The 21,956-nt window shown below is 52.4% G+C and overlaps 6 protein-coding genes across 6 annotated transcripts; all 6 read right to left on the bottom strand.

Moving 5' to 3' along the window:
• Positions 1–1,498: 1,498 nt before the first annotated feature.
• On the bottom strand, positions 1,499–2,696 carry QC764_0109240 (uncharacterized protein). Its single transcript, XM_062941143.1, has 3 exons — positions 2,149–2,696; positions 1,766–2,038; positions 1,499–1,697 (listed from the first exon to the last, which is right to left on the bottom strand). Exons 1-3 carry the CDS (start codon positions 2,507–2,509, stop codon positions 1,546–1,548), a joined length of 786 nt encoding a protein of 261 aa, XP_062795755.1. The 5' UTR covers positions 2,510–2,696; the 3' UTR covers positions 1,499–1,545.
• A 1,217-nt stretch (positions 2,697–3,913) lies between these two features.
• Positions 3,914–5,942, bottom strand: QC764_0109250 (uncharacterized protein). Its single transcript, XM_062941144.1, has 5 exons — positions 5,334–5,942; positions 5,029–5,275; positions 4,837–4,961; positions 4,515–4,779; positions 3,914–4,455 (listed from the first exon to the last, which is right to left on the bottom strand). Exons 1-5 carry the CDS (start codon positions 5,424–5,426, stop codon positions 4,403–4,405), a joined length of 783 nt encoding a protein of 260 aa, XP_062795756.1. The 5' UTR covers positions 5,427–5,942; the 3' UTR covers positions 3,914–4,402.
• A 232-nt stretch (positions 5,943–6,174) lies between these two features.
• QC764_705020 (uncharacterized protein) lies at positions 6,175–9,324 on the bottom strand (the record flags this gene model as incomplete). Its single annotated transcript, XM_062950163.1, has 1 exon — positions 6,175–9,324. One exon carries the CDS (start codon positions 9,322–9,324, stop codon positions 6,175–6,177), a length of 3,150 nt encoding a protein of 1,049 aa, XP_062795757.1.
• A 647-nt stretch (positions 9,325–9,971) lies between these two features.
• Positions 9,972–10,890, bottom strand: QC764_705010 (uncharacterized protein). The gene is made up of 2 exons (XM_062950162.1): positions 10,233–10,890; positions 9,972–10,150 (listed from the first exon to the last, which is right to left on the bottom strand). The coding sequence occupies exons 1-2, from the start codon at positions 10,729–10,731 to the stop codon at positions 10,089–10,091; spliced, it is 561 nt and encodes a 186-aa protein (XP_062795758.1). The 5' UTR covers positions 10,732–10,890; the 3' UTR covers positions 9,972–10,088.
• Positions 10,891–11,136: 246 nt separating this feature from the next.
• Positions 11,137–14,791, bottom strand: QC764_705000 (uncharacterized protein). The gene is made up of 5 exons (XM_062950161.1): positions 14,515–14,791; positions 14,200–14,444; positions 13,850–14,142; positions 12,261–13,781; positions 11,137–12,201 (listed from the first exon to the last, which is right to left on the bottom strand). Exons 1-5 carry the CDS (start codon positions 14,581–14,583, stop codon positions 11,207–11,209), a joined length of 3,123 nt encoding a protein of 1,040 aa, XP_062795759.1. The 5' UTR covers positions 14,584–14,791; the 3' UTR covers positions 11,137–11,206.
• Positions 14,792–15,547: 756 nt separating this feature from the next.
• QC764_704990 (uncharacterized protein) lies at positions 15,548–20,044 on the bottom strand. Its single transcript, XM_062950160.1, has 2 exons — positions 17,129–20,044; positions 15,548–17,013 (listed from the first exon to the last, which is right to left on the bottom strand). Exons 1-2 carry the CDS (start codon positions 19,064–19,066, stop codon positions 16,549–16,551), a joined length of 2,403 nt encoding a protein of 800 aa, XP_062795760.1. The 5' UTR covers positions 19,067–20,044; the 3' UTR covers positions 15,548–16,548.
• Between the last annotated feature and the right edge of the window lie 1,912 nt (positions 20,045–21,956).

The following is a 21,956-nucleotide window of genomic DNA, read 5'->3' on the forward strand; positions in this document are numbered from 1 at the left end:
ACAGGGGGGTCTCGTACGAAGACTCAGTGCTGTAGTGTATGCGGCAAGCCTGGCCATAATGCACGTACCTGTAAGGAGGCTGCAGAATCATCTGATTCATCGGATTCTAATTCAGTAATTGTAGTTTCCTAATATTGTGGTTGTGTAATTGAGGATAGTTATGGTGGGGTGGTGGAAAGTGTACGACTCGCTTGTCTGTACGACTCGCTTATCACGCACGTTATCACTCGACTTTCCCTTTACGGTAACATTGATGTCCCTATGATCGATGCCGATTCGGATGACTCAGATGAGTCCTACCAGATAGACGGACAATACGAGGCAGTTGACCCTTACAAGATCAAGGAGTTCGCCCCCATGTTCAAGGCCTTCAAAAGGCTTGAAAAACTGGTAATGACAGATGAACCTATGATGCCTTCATCTGGATTTGATGCCTGGATGAGGGATGAAGCTGAGGGCGGTCGGAAGTCGGCCTACCAGTGCGAATGGTGCTACACCCACCTATTCAAATGCGACAGACAGCGACTGAAATCTGCCCGTGCGATCTTCAAATCCTGTGGAGAGCAATTGACTAGCGTTTCCTTCATCAACAAAGGGAAAGGAACTGAGTACATGAGAGACCCGGGCAACGCCAAGGAGCCCGTAATAGTCCGAAGTTTCGCAACCCTTTCTTCACCTATCTTACAAATGCTATGTCCATCGGGAAAGATGACAGTCCGATACGGGTGCTGCGGTAGGGCTTTTGGGTGAGAATGCACCTGGGAGGGCCATTAATGGCGATAGACATGTGCTACACAATTTCATGAAAGGAGCTGATGGAGTATCTTGGAAGGCCTATCCGCTATCGTTAAATCTCTACCAATGTCCGCCTCATATTGGCTGTTTTTTTAGAGACCTATGATATATTTTCAAGCCTGTCGACTGCCTGTACCTCCAAATAGCTGTCAATTATTTGCAATTTCTATCGTCTGTCTTTCAGCTCTCCTTTGATGAATGACGAGAATAAGGCTGCAGAGAAACATAAATTGGGCGGTGGCCAGCATTTCGGCGTCCTGCCGTGGTGATGTGTGGCACACGGTGTGATACTTACTACATCCAGCAAAAGAACACCAAAGGACAGGAAAAATCTAGGAAGTTGTGAAAGAAGAGGGTGTAAGTGAAGTGAGAAAGCCATTCTTTTGCCGCCTCTTACATTAGAGATATTCCATCGAGAGACAGTCGACGCCACACACGACAGCGTTTACTTGCTTTCGGGATAATGATATGACGAGTCTGTCCTAAACCATCTGACCAAAGAGATCTACTTTCGCTCATCCTTGAAAAGATGCGTTGAACTTGTCCGTCCATTCAACATTCATGTCCTCAGCTCGTGTTGTGGATTGTGGGCGAGGCTCAAGGTGAGACATTCACATCATGTTGACAATCTAATTCAGGTACCTCATCTCATCTCACGGCCGGATATTAGGTTTGAGGAATTCCAGATTGGTGGGACCAACCGCAAAAAGTTGAAGTAATTAGAATTGATGCCAAAATACCTATGGGTTGCTACTTGTATTCCCTCCCCTCCTTCCGCCACTTGACCGCGAGCCCAGTGCCTCCAACCGCCTCCACCTTCTTGTGCAACTCCAAAATCTGGCCAAGCGTCAGCATTGAAGACGACCGCTTGAACCCCTCCTGAAACGGCAACCTCTCCTCTTCTGTCACTCCATGTCAGCAAAACACAGTCATCATCTCCTTGCCGACATGACAAAACGAGGAAACATACCAAACAACACCTTGACCCAGTCAGTGCGTGCATTCCCCTGCGTTCCCTCCCCAAAGACCATGAGATACAGACAGGTCTCCAGAATGGAGAACCTGTTCTGATCATCAGTCAGGTTAAACTCCGGGTTGGAAGCCCTTGCACTCTCCACTCGTTCCTTTCTGGCCTTTGCGGCAACTTCAAGGGGGATTTTTCTCCAGTCCTCGGAAGTGTTTAAAGACTGTTTCCCAAGTCTCGGGGGAGAAGGAGTGGTTATCGCCAAAGAAGACGTCTTTTCTGCTGAGGGAGGCGTCGTGTTCGATGACTGCCCAGGTAGAGGGGTATGTGTCAGCGTGCTTACTCATGGTGATGACAGGGGGAGTGTGAGGTGCTTTGGTGATACTTACCACCGTGTTTGTTCAGGTCGTCCAGGTTGAAGGTAAGCCAGCTGCCGGTGGTTGAGGTCTGAAGGGCTTTGAGCCCGACGATGAGGGTGGCGTCTGGTGCGAGATTGATGCCTTCTTTGGCGGCTTGGATGAGTTTGAGGAGGGAGACGTTGGACCCATCGCGGGGCAGGTAAGCGTGGTTTGCGAGGGCGTTTACCATGGGGCAGGGGCTTCGTTTGTCGGTGGGGGAAGGAGCTTGAAAGGCGTGGTCTTGTTGGGGGTTGGTTTCCTGGTTAGGGGAAGATATGAGGGACTCGATCGTGCTGTAGGTCGCGGTGAATATCGAGGAGAAGGATGTGATGACTTTGAAGGCAAGCGACATTTTGGCGTTGAGTGGTGGTTGCTTGATGTGGGCCGCTTGGAGAATGGAAGGTGAGGTTTGGGAGGTGCTGGGGTGGATGTCTGGATGCCTGACACGGAAGATGGCAATGAATCGGTTCGGAAATCTACCAGCAGAAGGATGAAAACAAGTCCGAGTCTTTCAAAGGATTGCGATGTGATTTTATCGTTCATGGAGTTCATGCTTTGGGATCTGAGTGAGATGCACGTGCCCCAGTCACCCACATCAAGCACCGTGTGTCTGGGGTAACATCTGACTGGGTCAAGTGCACGCCAAAATTACCCTAGCCTAGTGCTCACGCTGTGTTTCACATTCAGAAATTCATGTGAGCCAATCTTCTGGATGACGTTTCAAAGCGACTGAATATCTACTGCCAGCTGCAAGTGCATCACATGTTCAGTCTTCCATGTCAAAACCTTATTCCAACCTCCCCTGTCAGGCATCGTAGCATTGCAGCGCTCGTTTTATGAACACAATACGGAGGAAGTGTAGATATCAGTGATGATGTATTGTGAGAGAACTACCAATGATCTCAAGAGGAAACCGAACAAAAGTCAAATATAACCTCCAAACCGGACCGAGTAACATAGTACCAGACGTTGTTCGAAGAATGAATGTGGCGCCGAGCCAACTGGCTATTCGTCAGGTATATCAGATTCTCTCTTCTCCCCAGTACCTTGCATAAGCAACCCCACCCAAAGCCACACCAAGAGTGACAAGATTCCCCGTCAAACCAGATATGAAACTCGAAAATGCAGCGTCGCAGAGTGAACATTGTACCATAGTCTCTGTAACTTGGTGGCATCCGTCGCCATGATTACACATGTGTCCGCAATTAGGAAAGATGGAGCTTGATCCATTCTGCGTGAGGTTGGAGCCATGGTGTGTGAATGACTTTCGAAAGTATTGTCTCAGACGCTGATTGGCAAAAAACACCACTACATAAGGTCAGGCAATCCCACCCGAGATGAAGGCAGGGAAAATACGTACCGGCAAACTCGGGTAGTCGAGGGAGTTTGGCTGCTGGGTTGTAATTAAAGAGTGAAGACTTTCTCAGATTGGTTTTGATGCCCGGCGGATTTGGGATGTCGCGCTGTCTTATGTGAAAACGCATCCTATACATCCTGGGAAGCACACTTGATTTAGATGCTGGATCTGATAGGTATTGTCTTTGCAAATGACGTGTTTCATAGTTCAAATGTCTGTCTTGGAGCATAAGAACCTGCTTTGCACACCCCGCAGCAAATGGCGAGATTGTAGTAAGATTGGGACATCCCGCTGTAAGAAGTTAATCGAGGGTCTTGGCTATTGCGCAGCCCCTCTCTCGATTTTCTTATTGGGCTGGGAGACGCGTCACGGTTCCAAAGAGGTGCATTGTACAGATAAGGCTTTTTGACGTGGCAAATGGGCACCACCCCTGAGCCCTCAGAGGTTATTTTCTTTTTTCTTTTTCTTTTTTCGGAAAAAGCGGTCAGCTTTGAGTTGATCATTCCCATCCACGGGCTTCATATTCTCGAGCAAAACCTGTTACATGATCCAGCCCAAGGGTGACTTGTTTCTTCAATCATCGAAGCACCATGGCAACCACACGCCACTGTTAAGTTTTTGATCAAGAAAAGTGGTGCTATACATCCGGATCTCTATAAGGTGGGAAAGAGGAAGGCATGTAATTAATCATCATGATAAATTCCTGCCGAGATAAGATAGTGAGGTACCTGGATCGGCTTTGAGCAAGACGGAAAATGCCGCATGATGCGCAATATCTAGCCAGGCTGTCATGGGACTTTACTTACAAACCCGACCCTAAGAGGCGTAAACTTGCCTGAGACCAATATGTGTAGCATCAGCTTCTTGTTTCTACCAATCCTTCCATATTTACTGTGCAGGACACCCGAAGACGGCGGGGCCGGGAATGTTGTATGGTCCAGCTGATATTGAGACAGTTAAATCGTTGTTCAAGACCCATAAGCATGGCAGCGGCACTTACGAGCCCAAACTTGGAACAGAATGGAAGGGTCCTCCGCGTCATAGGCACCAGGGAATCCTACTAGCTCGGCATTTGATGCAGAAGGGACTACCGATCCCGAACCGGACACCTCCAATTGGTGGCAAGACGGGTAGAACTGTGCTCCCTTCGCCGCCCACGCTGAGTGAAGGGCGATGATCTCGTGGCGAACGAGATAAAATCCCGGCTTCAGACACTCTGGAATTGTGTATCGATAAGGTTCGTTGTCAAACTTCATGAAAGGGGTCTGTTCAAGTGTTAGAAATGACAAAATGGAAGATATGTGGTGCTGGGCTATACTTACCGTGGCCCAAATATCATCCGGCCAGGTCTTGTCAAAGGTATGTCTGCCCTCATGGTGAATCTTGAACCAAATCGGCTCGTCACCTGGAAGAAACTTGTCACATCCCGAATCTGGGCATCGGGCCACTGTCGGCAAGGTTAGCTAGATCAAATTCCAGGGTTTGATGACCTGATTGTGTGTTAGTTGACCTACTGTAAGTTAAGACCGGACCCATGTGAGAATCAGGCCAGTGAGTCCAACGCAGCGAGACCTCAGAGCCGGCCACTGCTTTGGCATGGAGAGGAGCAGGTTCCGATCCGATTTGGCCTTCAATGGTGGAGCCTCCGCATTGCAGGTCAATCGAGGTGACATCCTCCACGGGTCCGTTGGTGATGATCTTGCGGCTGATGCGCTTGGGTGCCCACTCTCCCATGTATGGGTCTTGATAAGGCTGGTAGAGCTTTGGCAGAAATTGCCGTCAGCACCAAGTCTTCATGGTCAAGGGAGTGAAGAGGTACCTGGTAGAGCTGCCCGCTAATGGTGATATTGTCAACCCAGCCGTGGGCAGAGACAGCAGTAGCCGTGGCGAGGGCCACAAGAACCGATTTCATGTTAGCTGATGGTCCAATGGTGTTTGTAGTGGGCCTGGCTCTAACAGAAGAAAACGTACCTGTCTAAACTGGCAATCAATTTTCTGTTATATATTGATTGTGTTTATGAGCCCCAATGGGTCACATGCCCTCCTCCACTTCGCTTCAGCTGCTCCAAGGTTTCGCCCAGAGGTCGTGAGGGTAATGTGCCGGCAATATTCCAGACGGATGCAACCTCGACAGCTGCACCTGGGTTCCGACCCACAACAACGGAAGATCACCTTGGTGGAAAAAAGATGCCAGGAGGAATGTCCGGGAACCCTCGGAGGACTCTGCTCCATCTGTACCCGTGTGCCGGGTTCAATGCCACACACCCCAGGTTTTGATTGGCATCGGGCGTGGTTATCGGCAACTTAAAAGAATCCACGGAGGTCGCGGTTCATGAAAAGTGTGCCAAACCCGGATCAGACAAGTCTTTAGACTCGTACTCGGTCATTTTGCTCTTCAACATTCGACCATTTAGTGTCGTATATAAATGACCGGATAACTTACGCGGTGAGCCCTTCATAGTTGCTCAGCAACTCCCGAGTAGGTAGCTGAGCAAAGTCATAAACGTGTTTGAAGAGAAAAGAGCATGCATCTTAAGGGGAAGCCAAATGAATCTATATTGTAACAACTAGTGCAGAAGACCAACTTCAAACTCTGTACATGCATTGCGTAGGCGTGAGAAAAGAAATCATATACCGGAGCGAAATACCTACCTAGGTATTCAGCCCCGGCTGGTTGAGACCTTGCTCTGAGGGGCAACCGCAGGATTAACCACAGCCTTGCCATGCACCTTTGCCTGTGCAGGCCTTTGGGCAGTTGCCTGACTACCACTCTTCTGAATCTGCGTCTGCTGCATTTGGCCTCCTGTTTGGCCCTGCGGACTCTGAGATTTCTGGTGCTGCCCTGGTCTCTGGGGAGAAGTAAATATGCCGCCTGTCTGCTGTTTTGCTGTCTGGGAACCACCCTGAGGTCTTGCTGCAGGATTAGGAGCTTTACCAGCACTTTTATCAATACTCTTTCCACCTCTCTTCTCCAGCTCCATCTGAATAGCTGCCTTGGCCTTGAGGGCGTCACTCCCAAAAGACCCTCTGTTCACAGTCTGAAAGTGTTGCATTCCATTTTGGAGGATACACAAGGGTGACATCTGGCCATCGAGAGAGAAGCTGCCAGGGACGATTACGACGCTAGATGCGAATTGCCTCGGAAGCATGACGGGGGGTTGGGGGGCGGATGGGTCACCGAGCTGGTTAACGTCTATGCCCGGCTGGGAAAGGATGGCGTGCACGGCATGTATGTCGAGAGAGTGCGTTGCTGCCTGCAAGGGGGTGAAAGAATACGAATCCTCGGGCTTCCCTGCCTTTGCCGCAAGGGCCTTTTGAATACTGCATCCGCCAAATGAGGCGCAGAGGGAGTGGTCGTGAAAGGCAAGATAGGTATAGATATCAGTCGCTGCCGGGGGCAGATAAGACCCAAATACAGTGAGGAGCATCTGCACCTGTGCTTTCAGGGCATAGCCCCTTCTCGCTCCTTCAAAGTACAGTTCGATGATATTGGAAAGTAAGGTTGGCTGGGGGTCCATCTTTCCTGCCTTCTTATACTCGGACCACTTCACTGGGAGAGTGACACTGAGTGGGGTGGTGAAAAGCTTCCTGTGTTCTTCTGAAGTCTTGAGGTGAGCTTTGAGAAACTCGGTGACAAGCTTGGGATTCTTGAGAGAACAGACAAGGGCAAGACGGCCGACCAGCTGCTCGAAGGCACCAGCTTTACTATCATACTTGACGAGCCACTCCAGCATGTCCCTGACACCACTGTCGCCACCGGACTCCTGCGTACATATACTCAGTCCGTTGAACCACTTTGCCTGTGGATTGAGTACCTCGAATGTGAGAGACCGGAGCTTGTCGTCAGGAATGATATGGCGGGTGATGGTCGGGTGATACAGCAAACTCCGAACTTGCCGCATCGCATGTATTTTGAAGTCTTTCGCGTCCATCCTCTCGTCGACGGGTACATTATCAGGATTGTAGGTACCAGAGAATGTCTTGGTCACAGCGAGATATGTCGAAAGCGTGAGTGGGATTCGGCGTGAATCCGGTTCGTTGAGATAAAAGTCCTTGAGAGTCTTGTGGTTCTTGAGCTTCTCGGAGTTGAGGTAGTCACGGACTGTGTGATGCGCAAACCCCACGGTCTCATCCACCAGGATCTTTCCATCTGCAGACACCTTTCTGACAACCTGAATAAGTGGGCCGCAGGCTTGAGTGAAAGCCCGAAGACTAAAAGGAATGCCCCCTCTTATATCGCTTTGCTTCACGGACTCGATGAGCAAGTTGGTAGCAAGTCCATATCGCCAGCCAGAGTCGAGAATCAAGGCAAAAGCCTTGATCACATTGTCGCGGTGTTTGTCAGGAATATTGGCAAGAATGGTCTCCCATGTGCCATCAAGACTTTCAGGTCGGTCTTGGGTGGCGTTCAGTTTTGCGCGGGGATCTTTGGCATTCTTCAAGACCTCCAGTTGCCAGGAAGCGTACCTGAACATTCCTCTGGCCTTGGATGGGAGCGAGAAGGCAACATATTCCTTCAGTTTGGGCACTTCTTCCCAGTCCTCAAACTCATCCTTTTGGAGTTGTGCAGTCACCCAGGCTTTGATATCATCGTCAACGTCCTTGTTCTTGTCCAGAGACACTGGAATAGAAATCCTCTCCAAGGCTTTCTGAACATCGGCTTGCCTGCGACTGGTGACAGCTAGAAAGAGATTCTTGTACTTCGTGTCAGTGGCGAGGGTAGCCACTGCCTTTACCAGATTTGAAGTCCTGCTTTCGTCCAGAGCGTCGATGACAACATATGCCCTCCTTCCATTCAAGAAGGACAGGACTGCCTCAATGCCCTTGAGAAGATCTTCCACGGTTGGGTACATTCCTCTATCCTTGAGGGGCTTCAGAAAAGCAGGAACTGACTTGATCTGTAAACAGAGACGTGCAAGAATCCAGCCAAGGCAGTGGGCAGTTTCATCTCTCTCCCACTTCTCGCCCTTCTCATCTGTGCTGGAACAATAGTAGAAGGCATAGGGCTGCTTAAAACCTTTGTACTGCTCCACAATGTATGATGACAGGACGGTTTTTCCCACGCCAGGAACTCCATGAATCCAGAGGAGCCTTGAATTGAAATCCTCGGCCAACCAGGCCTTCCACTGACTGGAGTTGGGTAGCCACCGGCAGGTGTTAGCCTCTCGGAACTGGGAAGCCTTGTCGTGATTGTCGGAGGGATTGGTTTTGCTTAGCCACTTTGCAATGGCCTCGCGGTCCAATTTGTCGTCCATGGCGTGAACAGCCCCCTTGACCTCTTTGACATCATCCTTGATAACACGGACATTGGTTTGGATCTCTTTCACGGTCGTTGTAAGCTCGGTGGTCAGGCCGCTGATGATAGAAGTCCGGCAATGATGCAGTTTGTCCATGGCAGCATCAAACGATTCTTTTTTGAACGGCCATTTTGCTGCCTCCCATGTGTTCCTGAGTTTGTCGCGGGTGGTCCTATCTCTGGGGTCACGATCGATCTTCAGCTTCTTGATCATGCCTTGCAATTCCTCCAGCGTTTCCTTGCAGATTCCACAGGGCTTGAAGATCTGGTTAGCAATCCGCCTGTTTTCGGGGCTGTCTTCGATCTTTTGGCCCGGCTGGACATTGTTTTTGAAGATGAAATCGATCGACTCAAATGTTGACTGCAGACTTGCTGACTCCACCACGAGAAGCTTGATGTCTTTGGGACAGTCGCCGTTGGCTGCATCGATGTAGAATTTCGTTGCAAGCGTAACATCCTTTGCAAAGGCTATAATGGTAAAAATGGTGGAGACGAGGCCAGCGACTTCAGCCATGATGATTGTAGCGGCAAGATTGTAGTTGGGTGTTGATGTTGGATGTATGCGAAACGCAGCTGGGGATACACCAAGGTAGCAAGGTATGTCCGGTAGGGTAAGACGAGGAAGCTCTCCAAAGGCAAGAGAAGGATTTAGAGAAAAGACAACTTGGAAGAGGATGGATGATAAAAAACAAAATGCAAAGTAGATTGGGAATGGGTTTGGATTTAAGTATTGGTCTTTTCTCAGTATTTAGGTTTTGTCTTTCAGGTACCTACTCTAAGCACAGATATTGTGCCTCAATAATGAACATGGTGTTTCTGTCGTTGTTGGCCTTGCGTGTGGCCCACCATCCAAAAATGGCTTCGAGTCAAGCGACGATTACCATTGGGATTTCATGTGCTAAAACAGGTTGCACAAAGTGCGCTTGTCTGCGGCGCTCTCTGGGAGGTTGTGTGGCACAGCCTGTTCAAAACTACGAACCCTTACCCAATCGTAAAATGTTGGCTGTGTAAAACACCATCCCTTGTTCCCATGTTTTGGGTGCCACAAGCCAAGCACAGAGGCTTACATTAACGGATAGACGGCATCGTTCGGATTAGCAGTGTGAATGCTTCTTTACGGGGAACGGAATCATCCACCAAAATGACCAAGGTACTCTCGTGCACAGGACTGGTGATATTTTTGGCACATAGCACAGTCAATTACTGGTACGATGAAGTCTAAATCCTATCAACTGCGGTGCAACAGGCATTCTCCCCTCAGCTTTCCTCTGTGTCCTTTTACGTCGGCATCCAACCAGGCGGCGCAAGCTCAAATCCACTCTCCACAAAACCAGGCGCGACTATCAGGCCCAAGTCAGTAACTCTGTTTTGCACCAGAGCCTCCAAATGGTCCTGAGGTCAAGAAAACATGGCCGGACTTACCTGTTGTCCCAACCAAGGTCCATTTGCCTGTACTTCTGGCCCTCTGCCACTCGCCTCTTTGCACCACCACCTGAGGCTTTTCCCCGTTGAAAATCTCCCGGCCAAGCACGACATTCCTAGTCCCCACGCCATCGTTTGTTGACAGTGACAAGGTCAGAGGCGCGCCGGCATAGTAATGCCATACTTCTGCCGCATCGACCTTGTGCCATGCCGACCAACCCACCTTGCCCTCAAGCAGGTAGTAGATGGCAGTGCTGGCTGACCGGTTGGTGGCCGCGCCTGACGTGAATTCATCGCGGAACGTCTCCACAAAGAAGCCTTGCTCTACATTGGGAATCAGGTTTAATGCTTCGATCAGCTCGGCGGCGGACCGGTCATTAATCGACTTTTTGCGTGGGCCTGGAGCGTGACTGCCGTGGCTGTTTTGCGTCAGTGAAGCCATTGCCAGGGCAGAAAGTGACAGCAGCAAAGCCTGAAGGATGGCGAGATGATGAGACATGGTGGCGGTCTTGGGCTGGAACTTTAAGAGAACAAGACTGCCGGAGAGGTTGGAAGCAGAACGACGTGTTGGGTTGGCGACGGGAATGGCACAATTTGTAATGGTTGGAATCACATCACTGTGGGAAAACAAGTGACAAAAGAATCAGCACGATGTTCCGCTGCAGTGTTCTTCTGATGTGATTGCTGGCGGGCTTGCGGACAGTGAACAAACTTTGGGCGATATCCGATGTAAGCAATTCCGAGGTTGCCGACAACCAACGGCTGCACTGTTGGCGATTTCGTGAGCTATCTAGTTGGCTGCATGGGACATGGCATCATTGACAAGGAGTGTCTCATCAAACACACCGCCTGGATCCCAGAGTAAATGACGTAAGCGAATACGCCCCTCCCCATGAGGCAGACGCAGGACCTGGCAAGAAGGCACATGGCCATCCACAGATGTGGTTTGGTATTTCATTGTGAAGAATTAAGTATTAATAGAGTATCCTCGGTTCATGCAAAGGCGACCGTTCAAAGTCACACTCTATCCTCCCCTTCTCGTTTAGCCAACAACCTTGGTCAGATATAAAGATGGAATCCTTGGTGTGCGCCACCTCTTGCCGGCTGACTCTAGCATCGTCCTTGGGAATCCACAACTTCGGTGCTGGCTGCCACATCTCTGGTGGCCAGTACGCTTTGTGGGTATAATCTTCTGGCAGTTCATAGTCGCAGGGTTCGGGGTTGATGGTTGGCTGGAGCTTTCGGAAATCTTGATAGACTTCGGGGTGGAAGAAGGTCATGATGAAATTGGGCGTCTTATTTGGATCTGGCGTGATCATGATTTTGATATAGGTCAGAATGCGAGTCAGTCCGGATTCCTTTGTGGTGGCATTTTTGCCGAACTTGCCCTTGATTGCCGAGGTGACGAACTCTTGAATCATGTATTTGAGGCTGCTGCTGCCCTCCAGGCCACGAAGTTGCACATCTGTGTCCAGGTCGTGGTTTGGCGCGAGGTTTGCATCGTCGCCAAAATCTTCATCCATGTTGTAATAGTCCGAGGCGAGGCCTGCCGGTTGTTGGTGCTGCTGCTGTGATCCACCGCCACCAGTGGGCTCGTCAGGAGTCTCATCTCGTGCTATTTGCTCGCCAGTGTCCTTCTCCAGGGCGAGCGTTCTGGGTAGGTTGTACAGGAGCGGCGTGAGAGCCGAGCTCAGCGAAAGGTGCACAAGACCGGTAAAGATGAGAAACACGAGCATCAGCATCATGGGTCCTGTCGCTACTTTGAGAGCAAAGAGGCCAATCAGACAGATCTCAGCCACATACAACCCTGCAAGCAAGTGCATCAAGGCGCGTGGATAAAAGAGACCTTTGGTGTCGTGATGAGAGTCAAACACGAAGATGATCATGTAGCGGTAGACGTAGCTGACAAACATCATGCCGAAACCCGCGAAGATGAGAACGAGGGGAGCAATACAGGTGTAGCTGAGAGCTGTAACAAGTCATGGTTGTTAGCGGTGCACAGCCATGTAAAGCCATGAGGTCACTTACCGATTACACCCAGGTTTGTGAAGCGCGGAAATTCGGCTCCCCAGTACACTCGGTTGAGTCTGCGCCATCTGTGGTACTGCCTTCGTGGCTTGACGGTGAACTTGGCAATGACTTGATGCAGAATCAGGTCACCAAGGTTGAGCAGTCTCGAAGAGCCTGCACCCAAGCAAATGACCAAGATATACGAGAGGTAGAAGTTGGACGCCTTGGGGAGGTTGGCGGCCAGGAGATCCTTAGCCTTGAAGGGTTCTTGTAGAACTTGGGAAAAGGCAGCCGAAATGGCCGACGAGAGTGTCGTAATGAGGAAAACCTGCACTACCTGGAAGAAGAAGTAGGCGTTCTGGACGTAGAGCTCGACTAACCCATGAGAGGGCACTCCCGCAACACGCGCACAGCTCCTGAGCATCCATGGCACGGCAGCCATTAGCCACGACAGTGCGAGCGCTGGAAGCAAACCTTGTATCACACCCAAGATGACCGAAGGGAGGTGCACCAGCCACTTGAGAAAGAAGACTTCCTTGCTGAGAAACTCGATTTGCGAGATGGTGCCGACGAGAAGGGAGGGGATGGACCAAAAGATGATGGCAAAAGCAATGACGCCTTTCATAAAGAAGCGTCGCATGATGTGTTCCCACCACCGGATACGCAACGAGCTCCATATGACCTCGTCTGGCTGAAGTCCAATATAACGCGGCGACATGTGCAACGGCTGGTGGTGCGCCAGAATCTGAAAGGCCACCTGCGCGCTGGCCTGCGAGTCGAACTCGATAAATGCCGAGTTCAGCGGCTCTCCGTCGCCCCCACGGTACGCCCGCCTCAGTTTCCAAATGTCCTTGTTGATCAATTTTAGCCGCGCCCTTGTCCATCGGATGGTGTCGACACTGCGGAAGAAATTCCGAAGCGGCCGGTGAGTTGGTCGATCCTTTGCCGGGATCCAGAGAGAAGCCACCGAGCCTCTCACGTCCGGTAGTGACGGATCCAGGCCGTAAGGGTGGGTGTACTCGGGGTCAACAGGTTTGTCGAAGGTGGGGCTGTCTAGTACCGAGAGTTGATGCTCAGCAAACTGTATCGTGGAGTCGAGCGGTCCTCCCTTTTCAGCATCCTTCTGGGATGGCGAGTCCCCTGACGTCGTGAACGAAGCTGGTGTCAATGTCTTTGCCAACGACGTCTGCCCTGCTGTGTGCCCTTGCGAAACGCCGCCCTGGGCCTTCCAAAACTTCCTTCGCGAGCGGTTCGCCATCCGAATGAGGCGGATCTCGGCCTCCTCGAGCAGTTCTGCGGAATCCTCTCGATCTGAGATCTTGGCACGCAAGGCGCCAATATTGCGAGGGATCCATATGTTCCTTGCTGAGTCACCAAAGAGCTTGCGCAGCTTGGCCTCTTCGAGGTATGGCTTCGGTATGCACGTGAACAGGACGGTCCGCGACGAAAGACGTTTGGAGTAGTTGGGCGAGAGAAGATAGGCTTGTCGAACGTTGATGTAGTATACACACTCCCGGACCACCATAAACAGCACAAATCCTGACACACAGATCAGCACCACGGGAACACAAGAGGGGATAAACAAGCCTCACGGCTGGCTCACGCACCGAAGAAGCACCAAGCAACGGCGACATGGGCGTAGAATTTGTTGGCGATAATCACGTTACCGATGGTAAGTTTGTCAAGCTGAGACTGGCCAAAAGTCCCGGTGCTGTGGATGGGGAGCAGGATGGGCCACGAAACGCAGCCGCCAACGAGACAGATGACGGAGAGAACACGAAGGAAGCGGAGAAAGAAGAAGCCGTCGACGGAGCAGTTGTTGATGATGTACCGGTCATCAATGGCGAAGAAGGGTCTGATCCAGTCGAACCAGCCATCAGGAAGCGGGGGAGTCGGGTGCCTGCAGGTGTCTCATTAGCCAGACCGACGACAAGCTGCCGTGGGACAGAGCCCTTACTCTGGTGATCGCAGGGACGGAATGGTCCTCGGCGCATAAACCCGTGGGCATTTCCGACGGAAGACGAAAAATATGGCGAAACAGATGGCCGAGTAGATGAGAACGGGCGCAAAGGTGGACCCCAACGACTTGAGGGAGGCCGATTGCGCCTCGTCTGAACCGGCACCTATGAGTTGACCAGTGAGGGTGCCACCGCCGTCAGTGTCGTTGCGGCCAGCGCCGATTCTTGGGTCGTCATTCTCATCCTGCGGGCCGGAAAGCCAAAACGCGTCAGTGGTGCTGAGGGCTGTTGAAGACAGGTGGATGAGTGCTCACGATCTGGGGGAAGGTTATGGCACGCCTGGCTAGACTGAGAAGCGCTTGCACACTCATGTCCATCGTCATGCGGTGTGAGTTACGGCGGGAGTCAACAGTGAAGGCGACTCGTCTGGAGCAGGGCGCGGGGACATGGTGGTGTTGCAAGCGCCGCAGTTCAAGAGAGGTTCAGGAGAGATCGAGGTGAGGATGCATGATGAAAAACCCACCTGGTCTGGCTGGGCTGGGTGAGGGCTCCTGGGCTAGAAAGTGGAAACCCGAACGCATGTCGATGGATGTCTCAATTTTCCCCCAGCGGGCCGCATGGTGGCTGCCAATCAGTCGCCGACTTCACCTTTCGATAGCGCGCCCCGGCCTGCAAGCCACTTGGGGAGCCACTTGGGGAGCCACTGGGGGAAGCTGGAGAAACGAAATTTGATTCGCAGCGAACTCCATCCCCAGTGGGCCAAGGACCCTCGCCCAGCAAGCAGCTGTTTTTCATGCATGTTGTAAAGTTCATCCATCATCCGTCATCAGAGACAGCAATGATCTGGGAAGTTTGGAGCGTCTCAAAGCTATCCGCCGGTCGGGAACCACCTCATTGTCTGCCCTCCGAGGGGCAGCCGTGCTGGCGTTGGGAGGGATGATCTGCGCTGCAAGTCGGAAATCAGTTCGCTGGTCACGCCTTCTCCAGGCCAATGAGCTGGCCAACTCCCCCACGAGAGCGCATCACCGCACCAGGGCCACCGATGCCACACCCTCATGTCGAAGGACTCGTTTGCCAACTTCCTTGGGCGCAGCAAGAATTGTTGGATGATGCCAGCACCTTGCTAGGGAAACGTCAATTGCTTGTCAATGTTTCAGATAACGAGATCCAAATCGATCGGGTCGGCTGGAACCACCCCGCTAAGCGATAACTCGTTAGCGCTGATAATAAACAATCAGCGCCAGTCCAGCAGGTGGACCACAGCCGCCACCCGACCCCGCCCTCAACCTCAAGAGTCCCCCGTCATTCATGTCACAGCACCACAGCACCACTAGCACTCATTTAGTTTTCAGGCATGTCATATTATCGTGCCCTTTGCCCTTTTCCCTGTCCGTCCATCCTGTCGTGCACGCTATCTACGCTATGGTCCCAAAGTATAGAGAAGTGAAACGGTCACGGCAGTCTGTTGTGGGAATACATGATAATTGTATTGCTGCGGGGTGGGCTGGGCTCTCTAGGTTTGTGATAGCACTGTAAACTGTCCAGTATTGTCCTCCCACCCCCCAACATCCGTCAGACTCAACCTGGTCCAGCCTGCCCCAAAACGTAATATCCGCCAGCCCGCCCTTGGTTCTGTTTCCCCTCGGCTCTATCCGAGCTCAAGTTTTCCCTATATGAGATCCCTCCTCCTGCCTGCTCCCAAACATGCTCGTACGACATTGCGCAGGTCGTATTCCCGTCCATCAAGGGACAAACCATCAACCCCTCCAAGAGAACCAGACATGTGTGCGCTCTATCCGTCAAGGGACAAGACATCATCAACCTCGTCGAGACCGAACTGACCCCATGCCCGTTTCCCTCCGCCAGGGGACAACTCATCAGCCTCTCAAGCCAAGCCAACCGTCGACACCCCTCGCCAAACATGTTGCTGACAGCCTCCGAAATTCCAAAATGTAAGCGACCATGCAGAGTTGGACAATAGAAAACGCCTTTTTTTGAACCCTTCCACGAATGTACCGGAGCTGAAGTGGAAAGAAAAGGACCCAAGACCCGCGTGGACGCCCAAGTTATATCGTACACCCGAGTCTCGTATCATCGTTATGCCTCCAGAAAAAAATTGCAACCATTGAACGCCCAGCAGCCAAGTTATGCAGTACAGCGCCGTGCAAGGAAAAGAGAAGGAAAAAAAGCTGTAGAAAGAAAAAAGCAAAAAAAAAGAGTTGGTTCACCAGGCGGTGTTCGCTCTGCCTGACAACGTGTACATTCAGCTCGTGTTTCCTCGAGCGTGCGCAGCTCAAGAGGGAGCGCGTGCATTTGAGCCGTGCTATTGTGCTCCGTCGACTCCACGATTAACCCCTGATAGCTGTCGCTGAATGAGCCTCGGCCCCGAAGAAGGGAAAGCGATCGGGCATCTGTTGTTGATAGGGATATTCGTTCGGCGACGTACCGGCGAAGGAGGCAAAAGTCCCAGAGGGACGATCATTCTTCTGTCCCGATGCAGTCGCTGCCGGGCCCGTTAGGGTACTATCCGTTCTCTGTGTCGGAAAGCCCATGGTGGGAGACTCGGCCGGCGAAGCACCCATGGCCACAAATGAGGGGTGCTGCTGGAAGTAGGGATTTGAATCCTTGGGATGCAGGGAGTGGTGTTGAGTGCCACTGTGGGAGTGATGATAGTTGCCTATCTGAACTGGACTGCCTTCGTAACTTGATGTGCCGCTGCTGTTGTTGGACCGGAGTCCGTCATCGACACCATCAAAGCGGCCAGGCCTCGATGGGTCATGACTGTACAAGGGGCTGCTTTGCTTCGTGCCAAACTAGATACAAACGAGTTAGCTTCCATTGCTGTGAAGTATTGTTGATCAAGGCTTGCCTCCCGGTCTCTCCTGAGTAGACTCAAGGCAAAGCCAGCGATTATCGAGAAACACGTACAAAGCAGTATTTGTTGACCAGCTCCTCGTACGAGGCAGATGCGATGCTTGTGCCAGGGGAGTCGGTGCCGGGCACAGTGGCGGGCTTCACAACCGGGGGAGCTGTGACAACTGCCGCGGGTTTGACGGGCTTGTCAGACCGAGCCGACGATTCAGCCTTGTCTGTAGGCTTCACGTCGGCAGGCTTGGTGGTTGCGGTATTGATCTGGGGGACGGCTCTCCAGTGTGGCTTCATGTATAAGCCATCAGACTTGGAGGCCATGGTGTCCTTGGCCGTCTGGATGGCGAGGGTAAGAGAGGCGCCAAAGTCGTACCGGTTGGCGAATGCCTGCCCACTAGGAGGGGCGAGACGACTGGGCAAATTATCACTGGGGAGGTTGGCGGCGCTCTTCACCCCCTTAAGACGAAGGCCACCGGTGCGCGACTCCCCAAGAAAGTCATGAATGGACTGGTCGAAATTGATCTTCGTGCCGTCGCCAAATTCATCTGTACCAGTCAGCTTCACCTTTGGCTTCTGTGCTAAAGCACTGCTGGGCCGTCGGTTGCTCTTGGGAAGCCCGTTGAGCGGACGCGAGGCGGCACCAATGACTCCCTGCTTGCCGTTTTGAGGAAGCATCTTCTTGTGGAAGTCGACCTGGAAGTTGGTCCCGTTGTTGTTGTCCCAGTGCTCTTGCCCGTTGAAGCTGAATCTGATGCAGAAGTATAAGGTCTTGGATTCCAAGTTGGCAAGATCCGACAGCTTGATGGTAAAATTGAAGCGATCCTGAGGGTACGGTGTATCAACAGGCCGGATGTCCGAGATGTACTCGGCGGCGACCTCGGATGTTGTCTTCCAGTAGTCCAGCGTGAATCTGCAAACGACACTCTTCTGGAAAGCAAGGTTCGCGACGGCGACTGAGCCGATCAGACACTTCTGGTCCTTGGACAGCCATACCCGCTCCAGCCTAACAGTTTGGGACTTGCGTGCCGGGGTCTCCACAGGGAAGGTCGGCATGGTAATTTCCCATTCGAAAGGAGGTGACCGAACAGCCGCTCTGTTGTCACCAGAAAACGGATACTCGGTGTCACTGTCGTAATGATCGATCGGGGACGATCCTGCACTGACGGCCAGAGGACGATCCACCTGTAGAAAGTGCCTCACGTGCTCGAGATGTGAGTCAAAGTGGACAGCCTTGGAAAACGTGGGCGTCCCAGGCATGCTGGACGGCCGTCGGCGTGATGGCGGGCGCAGGGCCGGACGAACCAATTCACCCGACTTCTTTCGAACCATCTGCGGCTTTCGCTGCATTTCACTGTCGGATTCTTCGTCAGAACCGGTTGCCGAGCTGCTGGCCGACTTGCTAATGGTAATATGCGGCTCTGTCTGAGATCTTGCGTGAGAGAAACGGCGATTTGACCCAAGTAGACCGTCGAGAGAGCTTGTGCTGAAGCTATGATGCATGCCTTGAGCGAGAGCGTTGACCTGCGCCGGCAGAACAAGCAAATCGCCAGCATCGGGCGCCTGGTTATCCGTGACCGTGCCCTTGGATGGGGAGTTGGGCCGCTGCTGAGGAATCTGACTGGCTACATCCTGAAGCTCCTTGAGGTTTTCGATCTTTCTGGCTTGTGGCATATCGTCGTCCGATGAGTCGGGTGGGGAAATTATCGCGGCGTTGGGCATTCTTCGGTCACCTGTGATGGGCGGTGGCGATTGCCGCACACTGGTGCTGATAACCAACTTCTGCAGGTCTTCGGACGTTGATTCCGGTGTAGGTTCGGTTGTTGAACGCTGAGCCGACGCTGAGGGAGTACGGCGGTGCTTCATCAGGTACGAGGCCGATCGAGGGAGGACGGGGCGTGAGCTGGGACTTTGTTGATGGAATGATGGCCTACGACTTCCGTCCGGCGACGTCGGGACCGATGTGGCCGGCGACCTGTGACTGGGTGGTGTATAGGGCATTGTGTGCTATGATGCTCCGATGCAAGGATGACGATTTGAAAGCCCGTTCAGTCCCTGGACAAAAAGGCAAAATCGCCTGCTCCTGGTGCCGAGAGAATGGTCTGGTACCCGCAAGAAAAGTAAAAGGCTAACGTCAAAATAAGGTTAGCGATCTGTGCACACCAGTCTGATAGCACCAGTAGATAAGGCTATGAGAACCCAAGCACCGACAAGGTGGACAGAAGATGGTGTGCTGGTCCGGGTCTCGATGGCGTTCTCGACTCTTTCTCTTTCAGGTTCTCGAAACCAGATCGGGGGGATTTCGACCGGCATTTCTGTCTCGCCGGCACCCAAGTACTTACCACTTTATCACAACCAACGGCGGAGGCAAGAAATTCCGGCAATATTTCAGCAACGGAACTGGCGCTCGGGAATGTGCAGGGAAGAAAGGAGGATGGTTTAATCGTCGGTGGTGTCGGCAATATCGCGGGTTGCCTGGGTTGTCACAGGTTTGCAAAACGGATGCTGTTGACAAAAGCAAGAAACGACCGGAGGGTCGGAAGGTCGACACGGGGGGGCGGCCAGCAGTGGTAGGTATAGCAAGCAACTGGCAGGTGATGGGAGAGCGTGTGCTGAATGCTAAATTGAATGCAAAATGCCTGTCCGGGACACGGCCGCCGTCGGGCTTGGGTCTGTTTCCGGCAGTCCGGCTCCTTAAATGCCAGCCCTCGGTACTGGCAAAAGGTTGAATTCGGCCTCGTGGGTTCGACTTGAGGACAGTGGTCGAAGTTGAGATGGTGACAATGGGGGATGGCTGGTGCAGGAGGCAAGGGGCACGTTCGTAAGGATGGCGACTAGTATTGTATCGTCGTCAGTAGGCCACCTTGGACAGAGGAAGGCAACGGCAGGCCTTGGGATGTTGTCAAAAGTAAACACAGGCCTGGTGTTTGCGGCGAGAGAGAGGAATGAGACTGTTGGACTGGAGCAGCGGGACTGCACCAGTTTTGAATGACGGGGCTGTGGAATGGGTGGACTGGACGGGGGATAGGTGACCAGGGGGGGTGGGCCAAGAAAACACACCCACAACCACCAACCTGGAAGTCGATCGTACCTATGGCGCTGGGCCCGAACCAGCCAAGACGCTCAAGGTGGCCCAATGTACAGGCTTGGAAATGAGCAATGGTCGGTGGGCGGAAAATGGTTTCTGGTCGGGACACAGATCGCTACAGTGCAGGAATTGAAGAGAGGGGTGGTATGGGCGACATGAGCGGGCGGTCGTGATGGAGGGAGAGATGGGAGGGGGAGAGAGAGGAGGAAAAGAGAGCGAGAGAGGTGAGATGGTGAGGTTGTGGTGGACGAGGGAGGCGATGGTGAAGGAGGAGTAATCGTAAGCGTTAACAAGGAAGTCAAAGTGACCGGATGCAAATGGGGCCAGGGAGGCGTGGGCCGAGTGAGTGGGAAGTGGAATGGTGTTTGACGCTGGGGGGGCTCACCGGTACCAGGATACTTCTAGGCCTGCGCTTGCAGGGATGCAACCTTTCCAATTTTTGGCGGGAGTGGAGACGATGGCGAGGCGAGTTGGCCCACTCGCAGCTGCTGCCCGGTGCGAGGGCCAGCATCCCTGCCATGTACACTGTGTGAGTGAGCAGCCGTTCACAGCCAGAGTCCGAGCGTCCAGGAGCTTCCCGATGCCGGCCAGCCGTATCAGAGATGGGTGGTTGCTGATAAACCCTCAGACATTCGTCCCATCAGTGAGCATGTTGATATAAAACTGCCTCATCCCTCTCTTCTTTCTTTCGGCCGGCCGACACTCGCCTTCGCGGGAGCACAGACGGCGTCGGAATTAGAGTTCAAGCATGCAACGGGCTCTCACCGTGACCGACAGGTCGCCTACTACTATCTCCTATACTAGGCAAGGTCGATAGATAAGACATCCATGGATTTACGCTACAGAGTATCAAGCAGTCCTCTAGAATAATGCCATGCTGCAATGCTGCAATCCCAATCGGGTTGATGGGATTGTGCCAGCGTCCACAGTCGGGCATCTCTCTTGTCAACAGCTCCAGTATGAAACATGGACTGGACACTGCCATGTTGCTTTGGGCAGGGTGGCCCAGCCAACCGCTGGGTTTGCCTCGAGCCTATTGCTCACGTTGTTCATCCATCGACATCAGCGGCAAGAAGAGAAGCTCATCTCCGTTGCCCAACATCAAACACCGACAACAAGTCAACGACAGCGCTGTGGGGGGATGAAACCATGCTTTGTCACCTCGCCTGTGTTGGTCTTGGCATACATTCATGCTGTACGGTACAATGACGTCGGTGAAATGCTCGCGCTTGCTACAGCCACTCAGAGCCCTCATGCCAACAAATTGTTTGTTTTACGGCGTATCGGTCAGTAACCCTTGCATTTATATGACTGGACAAATGTTTCTTCTTTCTGGCCCACGAGGCGCTGCAAGCCACGCCCGCATTTTGTCTCGCACAAATTCTTTTTGCCCGTTGCTTGCCCTATCTTCTTTCATGAACATCAGCCATTGTCAGAGTGAAATATATCAACACCTAGACTTCCAGGTTACCCCAAAGCAGCATCTCCAGCTGTTGTTTGTCATTGTTTCACCGAGGGGAGTCCAGGACACGCGTTTCCATAAACGGCAGAAGAGGCGATGTGGGGGTCCAGGTCAAGGTTCTCGGACATAATGTCGTGAATGTCTACCGCGCCGCAAATACTGGCTTCAAGAGAGCTCCTCCAGCTTTCAACCTGGAGCCCAACATCGAGTCTCTTGCATTGTTCTTTGCGACTGTTGCATCGCCCACGAGCACCTTTCAGTGGTCCGGTCATTCATCGTGTATCCGTCCAGCAGGCGGGGGTTCGAATCGAAATGCGATTCCCAAAAGTTAGGCCCATCCA

This window comes from Podospora pseudoanserina (assembly GCF_035222485.1).
Source record: "Podospora pseudoanserina strain CBS 124.78 chromosome 7 map unlocalized CBS124.78p_7.2, whole genome shotgun sequence".
NCBI classification, from domain to species: Eukaryota; Fungi; Ascomycota; class Sordariomycetes; order Sordariales; family Podosporaceae; genus Podospora; species Podospora pseudoanserina.